Below are 18,260 nucleotides of genomic sequence, written 5' to 3'. Positions count from 1 at the left end.
TCAAGTACCCTCTTTTTTTCCTATACATTTTCAAGAACAGACTCGAGACCATGAAAAAGAAAAGAAAAGAAAAACTCATGCAAAACAAGAGAGAGATCAGAAGCTTATACTGGGGAAATTGATGGCGAAATCGAAGTGTATACTGGTAATATTTGTATAGAGAAATTCTGGGGAATTCGTTTTCGAAAGAAAAGCAAGTGGGGAATTGAGGGATTTCAGATATATTCTTCTTTTTCTTCAAAAGGGACATGCAAAAGCTCTGAGTTTTGTTTCTGAAAGAGAAAGTGAAGAGAAAATGTTGAAGAATGATTTAAATATACAAATAGGCGGTGATCGATGGGAGATCTGGGCTGTTGAATCAGATTAAAAAATGATCCAATGGACCAAGTAAAAATTGGTTCTTTCTTTTCTTCCTATTTTTTGTTTACAGGTGCTTAATCGTTCTTATCTCTTTTTAGTTGACGAAAAATGTCATCAACAGATATTTAAAAAAAAAATTGAATTATACATGTAGTACTGATGTGACAATGACACATCAGAGAGTGAATATTAGCTGCATGGAATAAAACTTAACACAAGTCTCATTTTACATCGCTGTGAATAGTTTAGAGAGAATTTTTAACGTCCCGAAAAAATAAGAGGCACGATAATTTATAAGTCATAATTCGGGGGCCAAAATCCTAAATGACCTAATATATATACAATGTATATATATATATTAATTTAGCATAAGACTAAAATAAATTTATACGCATATTTATATTATTTTTTCCAAAATAAACCATAAAAAAAATATAGAGGAAAAATGTAAAAGGTCATAGTCAACTTTAATCTCCTAACTTCATTGTTGAGTATTGAATATATTCATAGGGGACTCCTATAGGGGCTTCATTTTAAGCCCTTCCAGTAGGGCTCTCAGTGTTCTCAACCTGTGAACAGTTTTCGGTGAGATTTTTTTTTATGACCGTGTATATTATAGCTATTTAGAGCATCCTGCAGATTTTCAGAAAATTCCGAATAGTTTACAGTATCGAAAACTAGGTTCAAACATGTTGTTGCACGCGTGACTAATTTTTTTTATGCGCGTGGAAAATAATATGTTTGAACTTAGTTTTCGGTACTGTAAACTATTATGAATTTTTTGAAAATTTGCAGGATGCTCTAAATAGCTACAATATACAGGTCATAAAAAAAAGTCACGCCAAAAACTGTTCACGGATCGAAAAACACTGAGAGCCCTACCAGTAGGGCTTAAAAGTGAAGTCCTGTAGAAAAATTATCCTATATTCATATTAGAATATTAATAATATATCGATCAAACATGCTTTAGAAAAAGAAAAGAAAACGTTGCTAATCCTATTAAGATAAAATAGTAAAATAATTGTGCATTTGACACGTGTGAAAAGATTAAGTTTTTTGTTTGGAGACTTTCAAATAGAAAATAATGTGGAAATTTAGGCAGCCGAAAATATGGATGGAATGTGTACTAGATCAAAATACTATTCAGTTTTGTCAACTCTATGTAAATTAAAATATATATCTCTCTTCTGTAAAAATAAATCTGTAGATAATGAATTTTATTTTGTTTTAATAGTTTATTTTATTAACTTTAATAGGATATTCGAAATATTTAATAAAATGTAATTTTAAAACTAATTAAAAATAAATATTTATTAATTATATTTATATAAATTCAAATTTAAATAATATAAAATATCACATATATTTAATAATTATTTATATTCATATAAATTTAAATTATTATGATAATAATATATAATTCTAATTTTTTACTAATTATATTAATATAAATTTAAATATTATAAAATATCATTATAATTATAATATATAATACATAATCTTAATTTTTATTAAAAAATATTATTTATGTTTTAAAAGGTTATCCTATTATATATATTTTTTTAAATCATAAACAATATTTTTGTTTAATTTTTCATTTAATATGCTTATGTCATTTTTTATATATAATATTGTTTATTTATTTTAAATTTATATAATAATGATATAAATTAAATAAAAATAATTAATAAATTCTATCAATAAAACTAAGCAAACATGCATTTGTTGGTGGAACTAGTAGCAGCTCTCTCAGTTTATTTATATATAATATTATTTATTATATTTTTGTATGTTGCTTGTAGTATATATATATATACATATATATATATACTAGATACAAACAACATGCAATATGCACGTTTGCTTAGTTTTACTTATAGAATTTATTAATTATTTTTATTAAATTTATATTAATGTCATATAAATTTTGAAATAAATATTTTATTTTAATTAAATAATTTATTTATTTTTATCTAAGTTTATGTTTGTTCTAGTTTTTGAATTTGGGAGTAACAACAAGAGATTATATATTATATGTTTAATGTAATATTAAATATTATACGTGGATTTTAAATTTAAGTTTCTTGCTATTTTTTTAAAAAATAAATAATTTGTTGCTAATTCACAGTAAATTATATTATATGATATTATTCTAATAAGTGAATTTAAGTTTAATTAAATTTTATTTAAATTATAAAACGTATGATTTTATTATTTTTTAAATAATTATCATTATAAAATATCTCAAAAATATCATATTTTAATTTGTTTAATTATTTATTATTTTAAAATAATTATTATTGTAAAATATCTGAAAAATATCATATTTTAATTTATTTAATTATTTATTATTTTTAAATAACTATAATTGAAAAAAATCTCATAAATATCATATATATTTTTTTAATTATTTATTTTATTTTAGTTTAGTTTAAGTGTTTATAAACTACCGTTAAATATAAGAATATTCTATTAAATATAAGAATATTTCGTTAAAGTTAACAAAAAAAATAAAAATAAAAAGCTGTTAAAACCAAGAATTACCGTTATTTACACACTTATTATATAGAAGATATATATATAAATAAGGAGTGAGTATAATGTATCCATTTTTTTGACAATACCCATTTTTCGGTACCTTAATAGAAATAATCCCAAATTTTTTTATATGACAGTGTACATTGTAGCTATCTAAAACATCCTACAAATTTTTAAGAAATTCCAAATAAATTATGGTGTCGAAACTAGGGTTTAAACTGATTGTTGCACGCGTGCCTGTTTTTTTGTGTAGGCGTGTAAAATTTGACAGTTTGAACCTTGTTTTCGGCTTCTTAACTATTTCGAATTTTTTAAAAATTTATGAAATGTTATAAATAACTACAATGTACACCGTCATATAATTAGTTTTGGGATTATATTTGTCTAGGTGCTCAAAATAGAAAAAATGAAGCAACAATGTTGTCAAAAAAATAAATACAGTGTAGTCATTTTCTATATAGATATTACATGAAAAAATAAATAAAATAATAGAATTACGATATTCTGAATCACTATAGTATGCAAATGTTGATTTATTCGGGTCATAGTGATAGTGAAAAGTCCAATAAAATTGAAAGTAAAGACCTGGTTACAACCGCATGCTTTTTTTTCCCCAAAGGAGAGGAGAAGAGTTTTGCCTCTTATCCTCAAGTGACCAAGACCAAGAATATATTTTATTTTAAAAAAATTGAAGAGTTTTGTTTATTGAAGGATTTTACGATCCACATAAATGAAATAATGAATAGAGATAAAAGAGCGCATAATGTAATCAAAGAGAACCAAGCTCCTTTTGTGGGGTTTGAGATTCATATGGTGGCAAAATAAAAACCACCCATTAATTATCACCCTACAAAATGAAATGATCAATATATATATATATATATATAGATAGATAGAAAGAGTACACTACTTGAAAAAGGGTTTAAAAATAAGGTTTCAACTGTTTTTTCTTATAAGTTGTACATTTTCATAAATCATGAGATTAGGCCCCCCTAACATGGCAAGACATCCAATATATCAGAACTATATAAGAACATACATCAAAACGTGTACATAACCCAAAGATATTACTTACATACCAAGCAAAAGTATATAAACTTTTAAATCAAAGATATTGACATACAAAAGCAATAATTAAACATTTCAATATATGTAAGACTACATACTTCTAAGACGAGTAAAGGAATACCGACATAAGAAATTCATTAAAATATTTTCTCTGTTTTCTTTTTAACAAAGCTTCCATGCAAAAAAACAAGAACAAAATTCGTGAAGATCCCAAAAAATCAATGAAATTTAGTTACTTTTTCTTCAAATCATCAGAGGTAATTAATAAGTTTTTTAAAATTCTTTTCACATTAATAATACTTTTATAGACACTGCTGCTCATCGTTGTAAAAGAATTTAATATCTTAATAAATTTAGTAACAATTTTTATGTGTTTCTTATAATTCAGATTTAACTATATGTTAGTTTCTTTTACAACAAACTGTTACATTAAATTTGAAAGAAGGAATATGGATACAGAGTTAATTTTTAATTAAAAATTATATTTTCTTAACAAAACACAATACAATAATATATATCTCTCTTTTATATAATAAATGTGTAGATAACAGAAATTTTTTGTTTTAATAGTTTTTTAATTTTTTAAGGTTAACTTTAACGGAATATTTTTATATTTAACTGCAGTAGTTTGTAAACACTTAAACTTAAATAAAATAAAATAAATAATTAAAAAAAATATGATGTTTTTGACATATTTTATAATGATAATTATTTAAAAATAACAAATAATTAAACAAATTAAAATATGATATTTTTGAGATATTTTACTATGATAATTATTTTAAAATAATTAAACAAATTAAAATATGATATTTTTGAGATATTTTACAATGATAATTATTTAAAAATAATAAAATTATATTTTTTATAACTTAATTAAAATTAAACTTAATTTAATAATATCATATAATATACTGTGAACTAGCAACAAATTACTTTTTTTTAACAAACTAGCAATAAACTTAAATTTAAAATCCACATATAATATTTAATATTACATTAAATATATAATATATAATTTGTTGTTGTCACTCCTAAATTTAAAAATTAGAACAAACATAAACATAAACAAAAATAAATAAATTATTTAATTAAAATATAATATTTATTTCAAAATTTATATGTCATTAATATAAATTTAATAAAAATAATTAATAAATTTTATAAATAAAATGCTTTTATTTATATATATATATATATATATATATATATATATATAACCTATTCAAGAGAGAACAAAATAAACAAGCATCTAAATATGAAGTTTATGATCAGAAGAAAGAATGGTAAAACGGCCGAACCGCGTGGCGAGGGTGACATATGGACAATGAAAAGGTGAGCTGACTCGTTTTGATTGTATGCACTTTTTCTCTTTTTTAAACTAGAGCCCTCCAATGTTGTATCCTTCAAGGACCAAGTTGAACTTTTTTTTCTTCTTTTCTATAAATAAAACCACACAACCACCTTACAATCCAATCCCACTTCTCTTTTCTTCTCTCCAGTTTGAAAACAAAATTGAAAAAAAAATGGCTTTAACACTACGTTCATCAACATCCTTTCTTAGTTTTAAGGACACCACATGCTTGAAAACACCAGATGAGTTGTTTTCAGGCTCGGTTTGGTTTGCGCAAATCAAGCCGATGTTTCGTGCTAGAGCAAAGAATTCAACCCAAGCGGCTTATCAAATCTCTCATGAAACTGTCTTCACAAGTGAGGAAAGAGTAGAGAAGCTCCATGCATTTTCTTCTCCTCATGCTACCAAAAACGACACAAGAGTGCCGGTTTTTGTTATGCTTCCATTGGATACGGTGGGTCATGGAGGGCACTTGAACAAGGCAAGAGCCATGAATGCTAGTCTCATGGCCATGAAGAGTGCAGGAGTTGAAGGAATCATGGTAGATGCTTGGTGGGGCTTGGTTGAGAAAGATGGACCTCTCAAGTACAGCTGGGAAGGCTATGCCGAGCTTGTTCAGATGGCTAAAAAGCATGGCTTGAAGCTTCAAGTTGTTATGTCGTTTCATCAGTGCGGAGGAAATGTTGGAGACTCTTGCAGGTACTCGTTTACTCCAATCACTCTTGGGTCCTCAAACTTTACCTATTTTGTAATATGGTATTTACAATTTGTAGTTATCAATACGACATATTCAGTCCATTCATCTTCAAGGGTCTTCAAACTTTTTGGTCAATATTGATTAGACAACAGCCAATTAGATTAAACAAGAAAAAGAGTTAAATGGGTACGTCTAGTCTAATCAAACGATTGTGTGATTGAACCAGAAATAGTTAGTCTAGTGTTAATAGAAATTATAGTTGTTTTGATTAAGCATTTAGTCCTATGGATTTTGTGTCGAACCATTTTGGTGTTATGATTCTCAGTATTCCTCTACCTCCATGGGTGCTTGAAGAGATCAGCAAGAATCCGGATATTGTTTACACAGACAGGTCAGGAAGGAGGAACCCAGAGTACATATCCTTAGGCTGTGATTCAATGCCTATTCTCAGAGGAAGAACCCCAATTCAGGTCTACTCAGATTTCATGAGGAGTTTCCGTGACAGATTCAGTGATCATTTGGGCGATGTTATTGTGGTAAGAACATTCTCAATCCATGCCAACAAATGTTTGATTCTATTTGAATAATATTTTCAATAAAATAATATTGAGGAATTTTCAAACCATTTCTTGGCAACCCAAAAACAGAAAAAAGCTATAAGATTATATTTCTTTTAGAAGAGAAAACACTTTGAGGCTCGCAATCAAACATTGCTAGGAGACAAACAAAACAAGATAAAGGATATGAGGAAACACTTTTCAAATAAATTACCAAATTTTGTTACAATTTGAGTCACATCCAGGTCAAGTCACAGGAGTAATGATGGTCCATTCATTTTAAACCCCACACACAATGAGTTTGTTTCTCTAAAGCTTCATAAACCTAATCTTGGAATTTATTTATTTATTTACAGGAAGTTCAAGTAGGAATGGGTCCTTGTGGGGAGCTCAGATATCCATCTTATCCAGAAAGCAATGGTACTTGGAGGTTTCCTGGAATAGGAGAATTCCAATGCTATGACAAGGTATTTTACATTAAACTGATAGTTATTTCCTTTAATCATAATGTCATAACCACATAGTATGTGATGCATTTATTCTCAATTCTAAACACGCTTTTCATGTCATTCAGTATATGAGAGCTTCCTTGCAAGCATCAGCATCGGCTATTGGGAAGATGGACTGGGGAAAAAGTGGACCACATGATTCTGCCAAGTACAGCCAATTCCCTGAAGAATCTGAGTTTTTCAGGAGAGATGGAACTTGGAACACCGGTTACGGCCAGTTCTTTCTTGAATGGTACTCCAAAAAACTGTTGGTTCATGGTGATGATATCCTGGCCGCCGCGCAAGGAGTATTCCGAGGAACTGGAGCAAAACTATCTGGGAAAATAGCAGGGATCCACTGGCATTACAATACAAGATCTCACGCAGCTGAATTGACTGCAGGATACTACAACACCAGACATCAGGATGGTTACCTTCCAATAGCACAGATGTTTGGTAGACACGATGCTGTGTTTAACTTCACCTGCATGGAAATGAAAGATGGAGAACAACCTGGACATGCAAATTGCTCACCAGAAGGCTTAGTACGACAAGTAAAAAGGGCTACTAAATTAGCAAGAGTTGAACTTGCAGGTGAGAATGCATTGGAAAGGTATGATCCCAGTGCATTTGGACAAGTTGTGGACACAAGCAGGTCAGATTCAGGTAATGCCTTATGCGCATTTACATATCTTAGAATGAACAAGAGATTATTTGAACCAGAGAACTGGAGGAACTTGGTGAACTTTGTAAGGAACATGTCTGAAGGTGGTCGGAACAAAAGAATTTGTGAGGAGTTTGACTTTACTGGAAGTGAGCTTTATGTCGGGTATGTCAAAGCCAACAGTGTCAACAAAGCAAAAGAGGCTGCTCTTGTGTAGATTGTGTACACGTGTTGGCTCATATTCATGTATAATAGAGTGCATCGGTTAGTGTATTATATATAATAATAGCAATTAGTACTCTTTGAGACAGTACAAATCTCCTGGGTATTCAAATTTCTCATTTAAGATAAAAAAACACCACAATCTCTTACAATGATATTTATATGCTAAGAAAACAAGGCAAACTGCCATAACAGAAATTGGTTATGCTGCTCAACGCGACTCGGCCATCACGAAATCCTTCATCCATCTCGGGGGTGCGCGTGTTCTCTTCCCACGCGTGGCTTCTCTCAGCTGATCTTCTTTGTTTGCATCCTCTTCTATTCTTGCTGTATCATTTCGTTGCACTTCAGTGGCCTTAGGAGAATGGGCTGCATCACATGACCAAGCTTGGGCCTGGGCTTGAATTGCTTTGGAGTCCAAGGTGACTTGGGCTTGGCTACCATATAATAGAGAAGCAAAAAGCATGAGGTACAGGGCAGAAATTAATACAGAAAATAAGGCACTCTTCGAGTCAGTGCAAAACTCCCAATAGCAATCAGCTTAGATTTCTCAATAATAATCCCCATAGTCTCATTACAATTACATATACCCCAAACGAATAACAAACATCAAGAATTCACAACGATTTCCTCACTCCTCTCCAATGTCTCACTGCCTTTCCATTCTAACAAACTCATCCAACCATCGAGGCCTCACTCGCTTCCTTTGCCCACGCGCCTGTTGTGCTTCAATGACTTCGGTTCCTCCTGAAAAGTCTTTCCCCTGTTCGTGTACTTCACTGCTTCCTGCATCTCGTAAGGTGGCTTGGTCTATCCATTCTTGAGCTTTCTCTTTTAGCCTTCCTTCATTCAGTTCTATTGGGCTCCTCTTCTGGGCCGCAACCATCTGGGCTTGCTGAGAGCCCGTAACACTACTCCCCTCCTCGAATTGGACCTTGTCCGCAAGGTCCTGTAAGTTATAGATCTGGCAGAAGGAGTCGAATTCTTCCCAGGTAGCCTCTTCCAATGAACTTAAGGACCATTGAACCAGTACTTGTTTTATTGGTTTACCCTGCTTAACAATGATGCGAGATGCTAAGATTGACACAGGTAACATCAGTGGGATATTAGCTACTGCTAATTCTGGTAAGGGGTAACATTGCTGTGGAGAATCGCCATAATATTTCTTGAGAAGGGATACATGAAACGTAGGGTGAATGCGGCTTGTTGATGGCAATCCGAGCTTGTATGCGACAGCTCCAATGCGTGCTACAATGGGGAATGGCCCAAAGTATCGACGAGACAATTTCGGGTTCAAACGCCTAGCAATGGTGGATTGCCGATATGGCTGTAATTTCACTAACACCAATTCTCCCACAGAGAACTCAACGTCTATCCTCTTCTTATTGGCCTGTTGTCGCATTCGGTGTTGGGCTTGCTGTAGTTTCTGTTGCAAGGTTATCAAAATTTCATCCCGAGTTAACAAATCTTCTTCCAGCGCATGAATAGTTGTTTCCCCTCGCGTATAAGCCGGAATAGATGGAGGAAGCCTGCCATAAACTGCCTGGAACGGGGTCATGTCGATGGCTGAATGGTGGCTGGTGTTGTAATGATACTCTGCCCAAGATAAGAACTTGCTCCATTGCTTAGGAAAATCAGTTGTGAAGGCTCGCAAGTATTGCTCTACATATCGATTTGTTACTTCGGTCTGGCCATCAGTTTCGGGATGGTACGCTGAACTCATCTTGAGTTTGGTGCCCATCAACTCAAATAATTTCTTCCAAAAAGAGCTTGTAAACACAGGGTCACGGTCAGAAATGATGGTGCGGGGCAGGCCATGCAGTTTGATAACCATGTGAGTGAAGAGTTCAGGGACTTTAGTTGCGGAATAATTGGTAGGCAATGCACCAAAATGGGCATATTTGGTCAGTCAATCGATAACTACCAAAATATTCGTAAGTCCACATGAGTTAGGCAAACCCACAATAAAGTCCATCGCCAAGTCTTCCCAAATTCTTTCTGGAATCGGTAATGGTTGCAGTAGTCCATAAGGAGCAGTTGTCGAATACTTCACTGTTTGACATACCGAACATGAACGAACAAACTGTTTGACCTCTTTTCGCATCCCTTTCCAGTAAAAATTTGCTCCTAAACGTACATAAGTACGGGTAACTCCGGCATGACCTCCAATGGGTGATGCATGGAATTCTGACAGCAGCTTATGTTTCAAGTTAGAATAGGCACTGACCATAATCTTATGGTGAAAACGCAGCAAGCCATCGTGGACGGAATAGGCAGTTGTATCAAGTTTTCCCTGCTGGAATTCCTTGTGTAATAAGCGAAGATCCGGGCAAGTTGTGTTTTCTTGGCGCAATTCCTCCAAAAATTCAAAACACCCCGTACTCAAGGCCATGTATAACAGGGAAGACGCACCCTCGAATTTCCTGGATAAGGCATCAGCAACAGTGTTCTCTCGGCCAGATTTATACTCAATGGTGAACGTAAAACCCAGCAACTTTCGCAGAAAATGTTGTTGTTCAGGAGTTTGTATCACTTGGGTCCATAATTCCTTGAGGCTTCGGTGATCTGTGCGGATAATGAACGGTCTGCCCAGGAGGTATTGACGCCACTTTGTCACGGCCTCTATAATTGCCCGCATTTCTCTGCTGTATGCCGACGCTCCTGCGAACTGAGGTCCCATTTTTTTACTAAAAAATGCAATGGGGTGGCCGTTCTGCATCAAAACCCCGCCAATGCCAATATTAGAAGCATCGGTTTCCACCACGAAGTCTTGGGAAAAATCTGGTAATTGTAAGACTGGCGTTGATGTCATGGTAGCTTTAAGCTTAGCAAATGCTTGGGCAACTTCGGAGGACCATTGAAAACTGTCTTTCTTTAGCAAGTCAGTCAGAGGAGCTGCCACCGAAGCGTAATGAGCGACAAACCTGCGGTAATAGCCAGTTAAGCCTAAAAACCCACGCAATTGTTTAACTGAAGTTGGTGTAGGCCATTCACACATTGCTGCTATTTTAGACGGATCCACACTAACTCCCTTAGCCGAAACCAAGTGACCCAAGTAGTCTATAGTAGACTGAAAAAAACTGCATTTATTAACCTTGGCATAGAAGCTATTTTCCTGTAAAAGTTGTAAGACCATTCGCAAATGGAGAACATGATCGGAAATATTACTGCTGTATATAAGAATATCATTAAAGAAAACAATGACAAACCGTCGGAGAAAGGGGCTGAATAACCGATTCATTGTGGCCTGAAAGGTAGACGGAGCATTGGTAAGCCCAAACGGCATGACAACGAACTCGTAGTGTCCTTCATGGGTACGGAAGGCGGTCTTGTGGATATCTCTAGGGTCCATCCGGATTTGGTGGTAGCCTGCCCTTAGATCAAGTTTTGAGAAAACCTGTGCGTGACCCAACTCATCTAGTAGCTCGTCGATTGTCGGAATGGGGAAACGATCTTTGATTGTAATGCCGTTAAGAGCTCTGTAATCCACGAAAAAACGCCACGTACCATCTTTCTTCTTGACCAATAGGACCGGGGATGAATATGGGCTAGTACTAGGGCGTATGAAACCAAACGAAATCATCTCTTTCACCAACTGCTCCATAATGTCTTTCTGAAAGTGAGGGTATCTATATGGCCACACCCTTACTGGATTCGAACCAGGTTGCAAAAATATGCGGTGGTCGATGCTGCGATATGGCGGAAGCGAAGTGGGCTCTGCGAAGACAGTTTGAAACTCAGTGAGAAGGCCACGAGCGTCGTGTGGAAATTGCGATTCCACCGTTTGGAGGTCCGTCAAAACTGGCTGATCTTCCTTCTGTAAGGCCATCAATCGGTACATGTCTTTAATATCTCCTTCTCGAATGAGAGCATGAGATTGGGTAAATGTGAGCTGATTAGGAGCCACTGTTTTCGACCCTTCCAACTTCACCGTGCTACCTTGCCACTGGAACTCCATAGTTAAGTTTTTATGGTCATAAATACACGCCCCCAATGTCTGCAACCATTGCATGCCCAAGACGATATCCAGCCCACAAATTGGTAAAACATACAAGTCTACGACAAACTGGTGTCCTTGCATAAGCAATTCCACTCCAATACAGATTTTCGAACATACTAAGTAATTTCCATTGCCCATGTAAACCTTGAAACGAGTTGTGTCTTCCCACTTCAAAGCCAATCGTTCAGCCAAGGATGCTTGGATGAAATTGTTGTTGCTACCCGTGTCTATAAGGACCTCTACAGCCTCCGTCCCGTGTTTTGCCATGATTTGAAAGATCCGGGGATTCAACGAATTAGATAAAGTGTTGAGACTCACTTCAGCCTCCTCCGATTGATGCGCATCCAGATCAGTAGTATCCATTTCCCCAAGTGTCTCCTCCTCCTCTTGAACACACAAAATGAGCATCCGATTTTTACATTTGTGCCCGTAACTAAATTTCTCATCACAAGTGAAACATAATCCTTTGTCTCTACGATCCTTGAGCTTGGCTGGGGAGAGTTTCTTTATTGGTAAGGACTGCATACTCGTAGGAGTGTGGGAACCCGAGCTAATCGAAGCTGAGGGTGGAACGAACGGTTTCGCAGTCACTGGTGGTGTGTTGTGCGATATCGGCTGAGGACTGTATGGTCGTGGTTGCCATCCTTGTTTGCTGGGTTCTGTACGCGGACGATAACCAAGATCATCATGGCGGTCTTCAAAGAGTTGGGCCTTAGCCATTGCATCAGCTAAATCCACCGGTTTAGCAAGGAGTAGTTCCCTGCGGATTTCCATCTTCAGCCCCCAAACGAAGAAGTTGAGAAACATAGCATCTGCTACCCCCGAGATGCGCAGCATTAGTGCTTCGAACTCAGCTCGGTATTGAGAAACTCGGCCTGTTTGGGTCAATTTGGAAATACGTCCCAACGGATCATCGTAAATGGACGTGCCAAAACGCTGAACCAGAGCTTTCAGAAAAGAATCCCAATCAGTGATGGACCCTCCTTTTTCGACCCATTGAAACCAAGTGGATGGTGCCCCGTCCAAATGAAAGGGTACCACAGCCAGTCTCATGTCATTGTCCACCCCGTGCAAGTCAAAGAACTTGGTGATCTTGTAAACCCAGTCTTCCACGTTAGAGCCGTCAAAACGTGGAACCTTCACCCTCAGAGTCTTGAGAATGGAGTGTATGTCGCCGTGAGTCGGTGGTATGGTGAATCGCCCAGTAGATACCTTGGAACCGTCCCCCCGAGCACTGCTCGTGCCTTCCAACGGTGGTCCGTACGGCGATGGAATCACAGCAAAGCGTTCTTCCGTCTGGGTGGCGTGTTGATTCAACAGAGAAGAGAATTTTTGGAATTGTTTCTCCATTTGTTCATCGGCGTACTGTTTGAAGTTGAGATCCATGGATTGAAGTAAGGCATCAATGTCTTCGTTCTTCATGGTGAGTAGAAGTGATGAAAGCACCAGTAATACAGAAAATAAGGCACTCTTCGAGTCAGTGCAAAACTCCCAATAGCAATCAGCTTAGATTTCTCAATAATAATCCCCATAGTCTCATTACAATTACATATACCCCAAACGAATAACAAACATCAAGAATTCACAACGATTTCCTCACTCCTCTCCAATGTCTCACTGCCTTTCCATTCTAACAAACTCATCCAACCATCGAGGCCTCACTCGCTTCCTTTGCCCACGCGCCTGTTGTGCTTCAATGACTTCGGTTCCTCCTGAAAAGTCTTTCCCCTGTTCGTGTACTTCACTGCTTCCTGCATCTCGTAAGGTGGCTTGGTCTATCCATTCTTGAGCTTTCTCTTTTAGCCTTCCTTCATTCAGTTCTATTGGGCTCCTCTTCTGGGCCGCAATCATCTGGGCTTGCTGAGAGCCCGTAACAGAAATACTGGGGTATGAGATACAGACCAGAAATTCGAAATTTGTATCTATCTATATATATATTACAATTATCGACAGCTTGTGTTCGTTCGAAATTTCAAACCAATAGCTCAGGAAACTTCTTGGGATTACTAGAAGCAATACTACTACTGTAATAAACTACATTTTATCTGGTCAAAATCTATTATTTTTTTATTTAATTGAATCCTGTGACAAACTATACAAGTCCATATTGCTATATCAAGGTCGTAGTCGGACTAAAATGGGAGCTTTGTTTATCCATTATAAGTTGTTAATTTATTCTCTTTTTAATCAGGCCAACAACGAATATTCTTTATCAACTGTTAAATGCTTAAGGTCATTCCTCATAAGCCCATCACATTTTGCACTTTGGGTCTCTATATAACTACAAGAATTGTAACAATATTACAAATTATAACAATTACGACCTCATTTGTAACAAAAGCAATTACAATTAATAAGGATTGTCATCATATGAAATCAAATTATAAAGATAAATAACTAATATAATCAAAGACTTTATAACTTAATTACCATAAAAGAAAAATAACAACAAAATCACTTTTAAAAAAAAATACAGCTCCTTCCCTCTGCATTTTTTCACTCGTCGATAGTGTTACATTGAAAAACAATACTATGAGCATTATCAGTAAATTAGATTCAAAACAACATTACATGCTCATACAACAATCCAGGAACGCATTTTATTTAGAGCATTGAATTGAATATACATAGATGAAACATACCTGACATTGAGTCTCCAATGTTCATCCTTGAATCTCTCCACGATCTACACAAAACAATATTAGAAAAGCAATGCAAGAGAGATCTTATGGAGAGCAACCCTTACCAAACCATATGCCACTGTATGTTTCCCAACAACATATATGTTCAATATATATGTCTCATATGCCTTCTTACCCTAAGGGGTATATTGGGCCTATTGGGCTTATATTATCAGATATGGTGGACTATGATTTAATGGGCCAACCTATAGTCTTTAGGGTGATACCATGTGCCTCAATTGCAATTGGATTAATATTAACCATCCCATTATGGTCTTTAACTATTCGTAGGCACTCTAGAAAATGATTGTGATAATGGAATAATGTTTGTAATTATATTAGTCCATATAAAATTCTAACATTCTCCCACTTGGACAATATAATCAAACCACCATAATATTGTCTAACACATATATGACAATCAACTAAATCATACATAATATTATACCGATAGGATACAAATATTATATATGACTTGGCCATGTAGACATTTAAATATCATAACAACCATTAACTATCAAACCAAACATGCATGAGGTACAATGTAATGACCCACTACTCTAGACTATTTGGACCATTAACGAAACTATACATAAAATCCTCAAAAGAACTTACATTTGCGAAAATACCATAATTTTATTAAGTAACTTATAAAAAATAAGAGTTACTTACAAAGTAAATACCAAACGGATATGGGATCCCATTGTCTTTAAAACAAAAAAACATAATTTAAAATAATAAGACATTACATAATTAGTGCGGAAAATACATGTAAAAAGACATAAAACCGAAACTACATCCTCGAATCGAATAACGCTCGGCCCCTTGACTCCATTCATCATCGATACACATCCTCCAAGCGTCACGAATCTTACCGCCTCTAAAGCTTATTTTCCTGCACATAAAACAGAAAGGAATGAGCCTAATGCCCAGCAAGGAAAATCTAACATATAGTCATATACATAATTTCATAAGAAAACATAAAGACTTAACATAATACATATAACATACACTTATTATAATGGCCATTATTACTTGGGGTCCCATAGACTAAACAAGCATATGCCCATGGGATTAGTGGGGTCCTACTAGCTAAGTAGGTCATATGCCCATAACCCATTTGGGGTCTTGTTAGTCATATGGGTCATATGCCCAAGCCTACAAACATATATACATATCATAACACTTTTAATAACATAAAACATATAGATAACATAAGCACACAACATATTGATTCTAACCTATTTTCCTTACCAAAGTTACCGGGATATAATGGAATGAGTTGAGACTTTTTGGAACACTCCTAAAACCATAAGAAAGAGTGAGTCTAAAGAAAGGAGATGAAATGAAAGAGATGGAAAGACTAAACCATAAAAACATACTTACCGACTTATATGCTTAAGAACTTGGATTCCCTAACCAAAATAAGAATGAGGTTAGGGGACTGAGTACAAGGTTTTGAGAAAGGAAATAACATGAAATAAATGAAGTAGAGTTTCGGGTTTACCTTAAAGATTTGCAAGATCAATCTAACTTCCACCGAAATAATATAGAACTCACTTCCCAAAGTGTTTGATAAGCTTACGATGTTTAAGCTTATAGTTTTTCCCCAAACCAGGTGTTTACACTCTCACTCTCACTTAACACTAGCAGCTTCTGAACTTAGAGCAAATGGTGAATAATGGCTGGGTACTAGGTCCTATTTATAGAGTTTGGGAATGAAAATATCTTGATTTTACTTGAATAAAAATAATGGCTTTTTAGGTGAAAATCATTTGAATAATCGTTCAGCAGAGGCTGAAGACTCGTTCAAAAGATGCTGGACTGTTGAAGGAGTTTGAATGGCTGAAAGGAAATGAATTCAAAAGAGTTTGAATTCATGCTGAAGGAGGCGATATATCGCCCCCTGTAGGCGATATATCGCCTGGGCCAGTATGCCCGAGGCGACCGTGCATCATCTCGTGTTTTCCGTATCTACGTGCTGCGATATATCGCCCCCTATCTGCGATATATCGGCACACGCTGAATATTTAAACACGAAATTACACATTTTTAGCTAAGTTTGAATGGAGTAAACAGCCTTGACTAAGCCTTCAACGTATTCAAAGCTGCTGACTGACCCTATATCATTCAAACTTTACCCTTATTTAATTTAATCCTCAAAAATCTTTAATCCTTAATCACCATTCATAACATGTGCTTAAAATCCTATTGGTTGATGTCTAAACCTTATAATATAATAAATATAATCCTTAATATCAGTCACATTAATCAAACCTTAGGTTATACTTAATATTCTTAAACTATAGATTAAACTTAGAAAATCTATAAGTACTACTATGAGTGTCCAAATAATTCCCGATCTGAACCAAAAATCCATGGTAACAAAGATAACACTAAACATACTATAATACTACTAACAATTAGCTAAGTAAAGTTCTTGGACTCTACATACAATTGATTGAGACTATGCGCATTCATCTTCTTTTGTACCTGTCACTTCGTTGAACAATAGTATATACATATATAAACATATATACGTAATAACAACAAGAAGAAGTGGCTTCAATTATCATTATGCATGTTCAGAATAAAACACAAGCTATAAGCAATCCATACAAAATACTAGCATGTTTGATACATAATAACAAAACTCCCACTGAGCTCAACAAGCTAGGCTCCTAACAATCCCATTCGAGCAACATGCTCCAGAAATACACATATGGGTAAGCCTTTCGTTAGTGGGTCTGCCAACATGCTAGTGGTAGGCGTGTACTCAATAGAAATGAGGGACTCAGCGACTTTCTCTTTAACAAAATAGTACTTTATATCAATATGCTTTGAGCGAGAAGTACTCCTAGTGTTCTTAGAGAAAGCTACTGCTGCGGAGTTGTCACAATACAATTTCAGCGGCCTCGAAATAGAGTCTACAACATTCAAAGCTGAAATGAAATTCCGCAGCCATATTGCTTGACAAGTAGCCTCATAACACGCCATATATTCTGCCTCCATCGTAGAAGAAGCTGTGAGTGTCTGCTTGACACTTTTCCATGAAACAGCTCCTCCAGCCATCATATAAATGTAGCCTGAAGTGGACTTTTTATCATCCACGCATCCTGCATAATCGGCGTCACTGAACCCAACTATATCAAGAGTGTTAGCTCGCCGATAAGTCAACATATGATCCTTTGTACCCTGAAGATACCTCATGACTTTCTTAGTCGCTTTCCAATGGCTAAGACCAGGATCACTCAAGTATCTACCCAACACGCCGACAACAAAAGCAATATCAGGGCGTGTGCATACTTGAGCATACATCAAGCTACCAACCAATGACGCATAAGGAATGACTTTTATTTCATCTCTCTCTTTATCATTTTGTGGACATTGGGCCTTTGAGAACTTATCACCCTTCACTATCGGTGCCTTCCCAAGAGAACATGCATGCATATTGAATCTTTTCAAGATCTGATCAATGTAAGTCTTCTGAGACAAATGAAGAATACCATTAGCCCTATCCCGAAGAATCTGAATCCCAAGCACATAGGAAGCCTCACCAAGATCCTTCATATCAAAATGGCTAAACAAAAGTTGTTTTGTCTCAAACAACAGATCAGAATTATTAGATGCA

At 35.3% G+C, this 18,260-nt stretch overlaps 1 protein-coding gene across 1 annotated transcript; it reads left to right on the top strand.

The window, feature by feature from the left end:
• Positions 1-5,282: 5,282 nt before the first annotated feature.
• On the top strand, positions 5,283-8,043 carry LOC133778019 (beta-amylase 3, chloroplastic-like). The gene is made up of 4 exons (XM_062217823.1): positions 5,283-6,019; positions 6,343-6,553; positions 6,931-7,041; positions 7,149-8,043. Exons 1-4 carry the CDS (start codon positions 5,361-5,363, stop codon positions 7,941-7,943), a joined length of 1,776 nt encoding a protein of 591 aa, XP_062073807.1. The 5' UTR covers positions 5,283-5,360; the 3' UTR covers positions 7,944-8,043.
• Positions 8,044-18,260: the final 10,217 nt, after the last annotated feature.

Source organism: Humulus lupulus, chromosome 5 (assembly GCF_963169125.1).
Source record: "Humulus lupulus chromosome 5, drHumLupu1.1, whole genome shotgun sequence".
In the NCBI taxonomy this organism is placed as follows: domain Eukaryota; kingdom Viridiplantae; phylum Streptophyta; class Magnoliopsida; order Rosales; family Cannabaceae; genus Humulus; species Humulus lupulus.
Note: the sequence above shows the minus strand (reverse complement) of the source record. Positions and strands in the feature narration are given on the sequence as shown.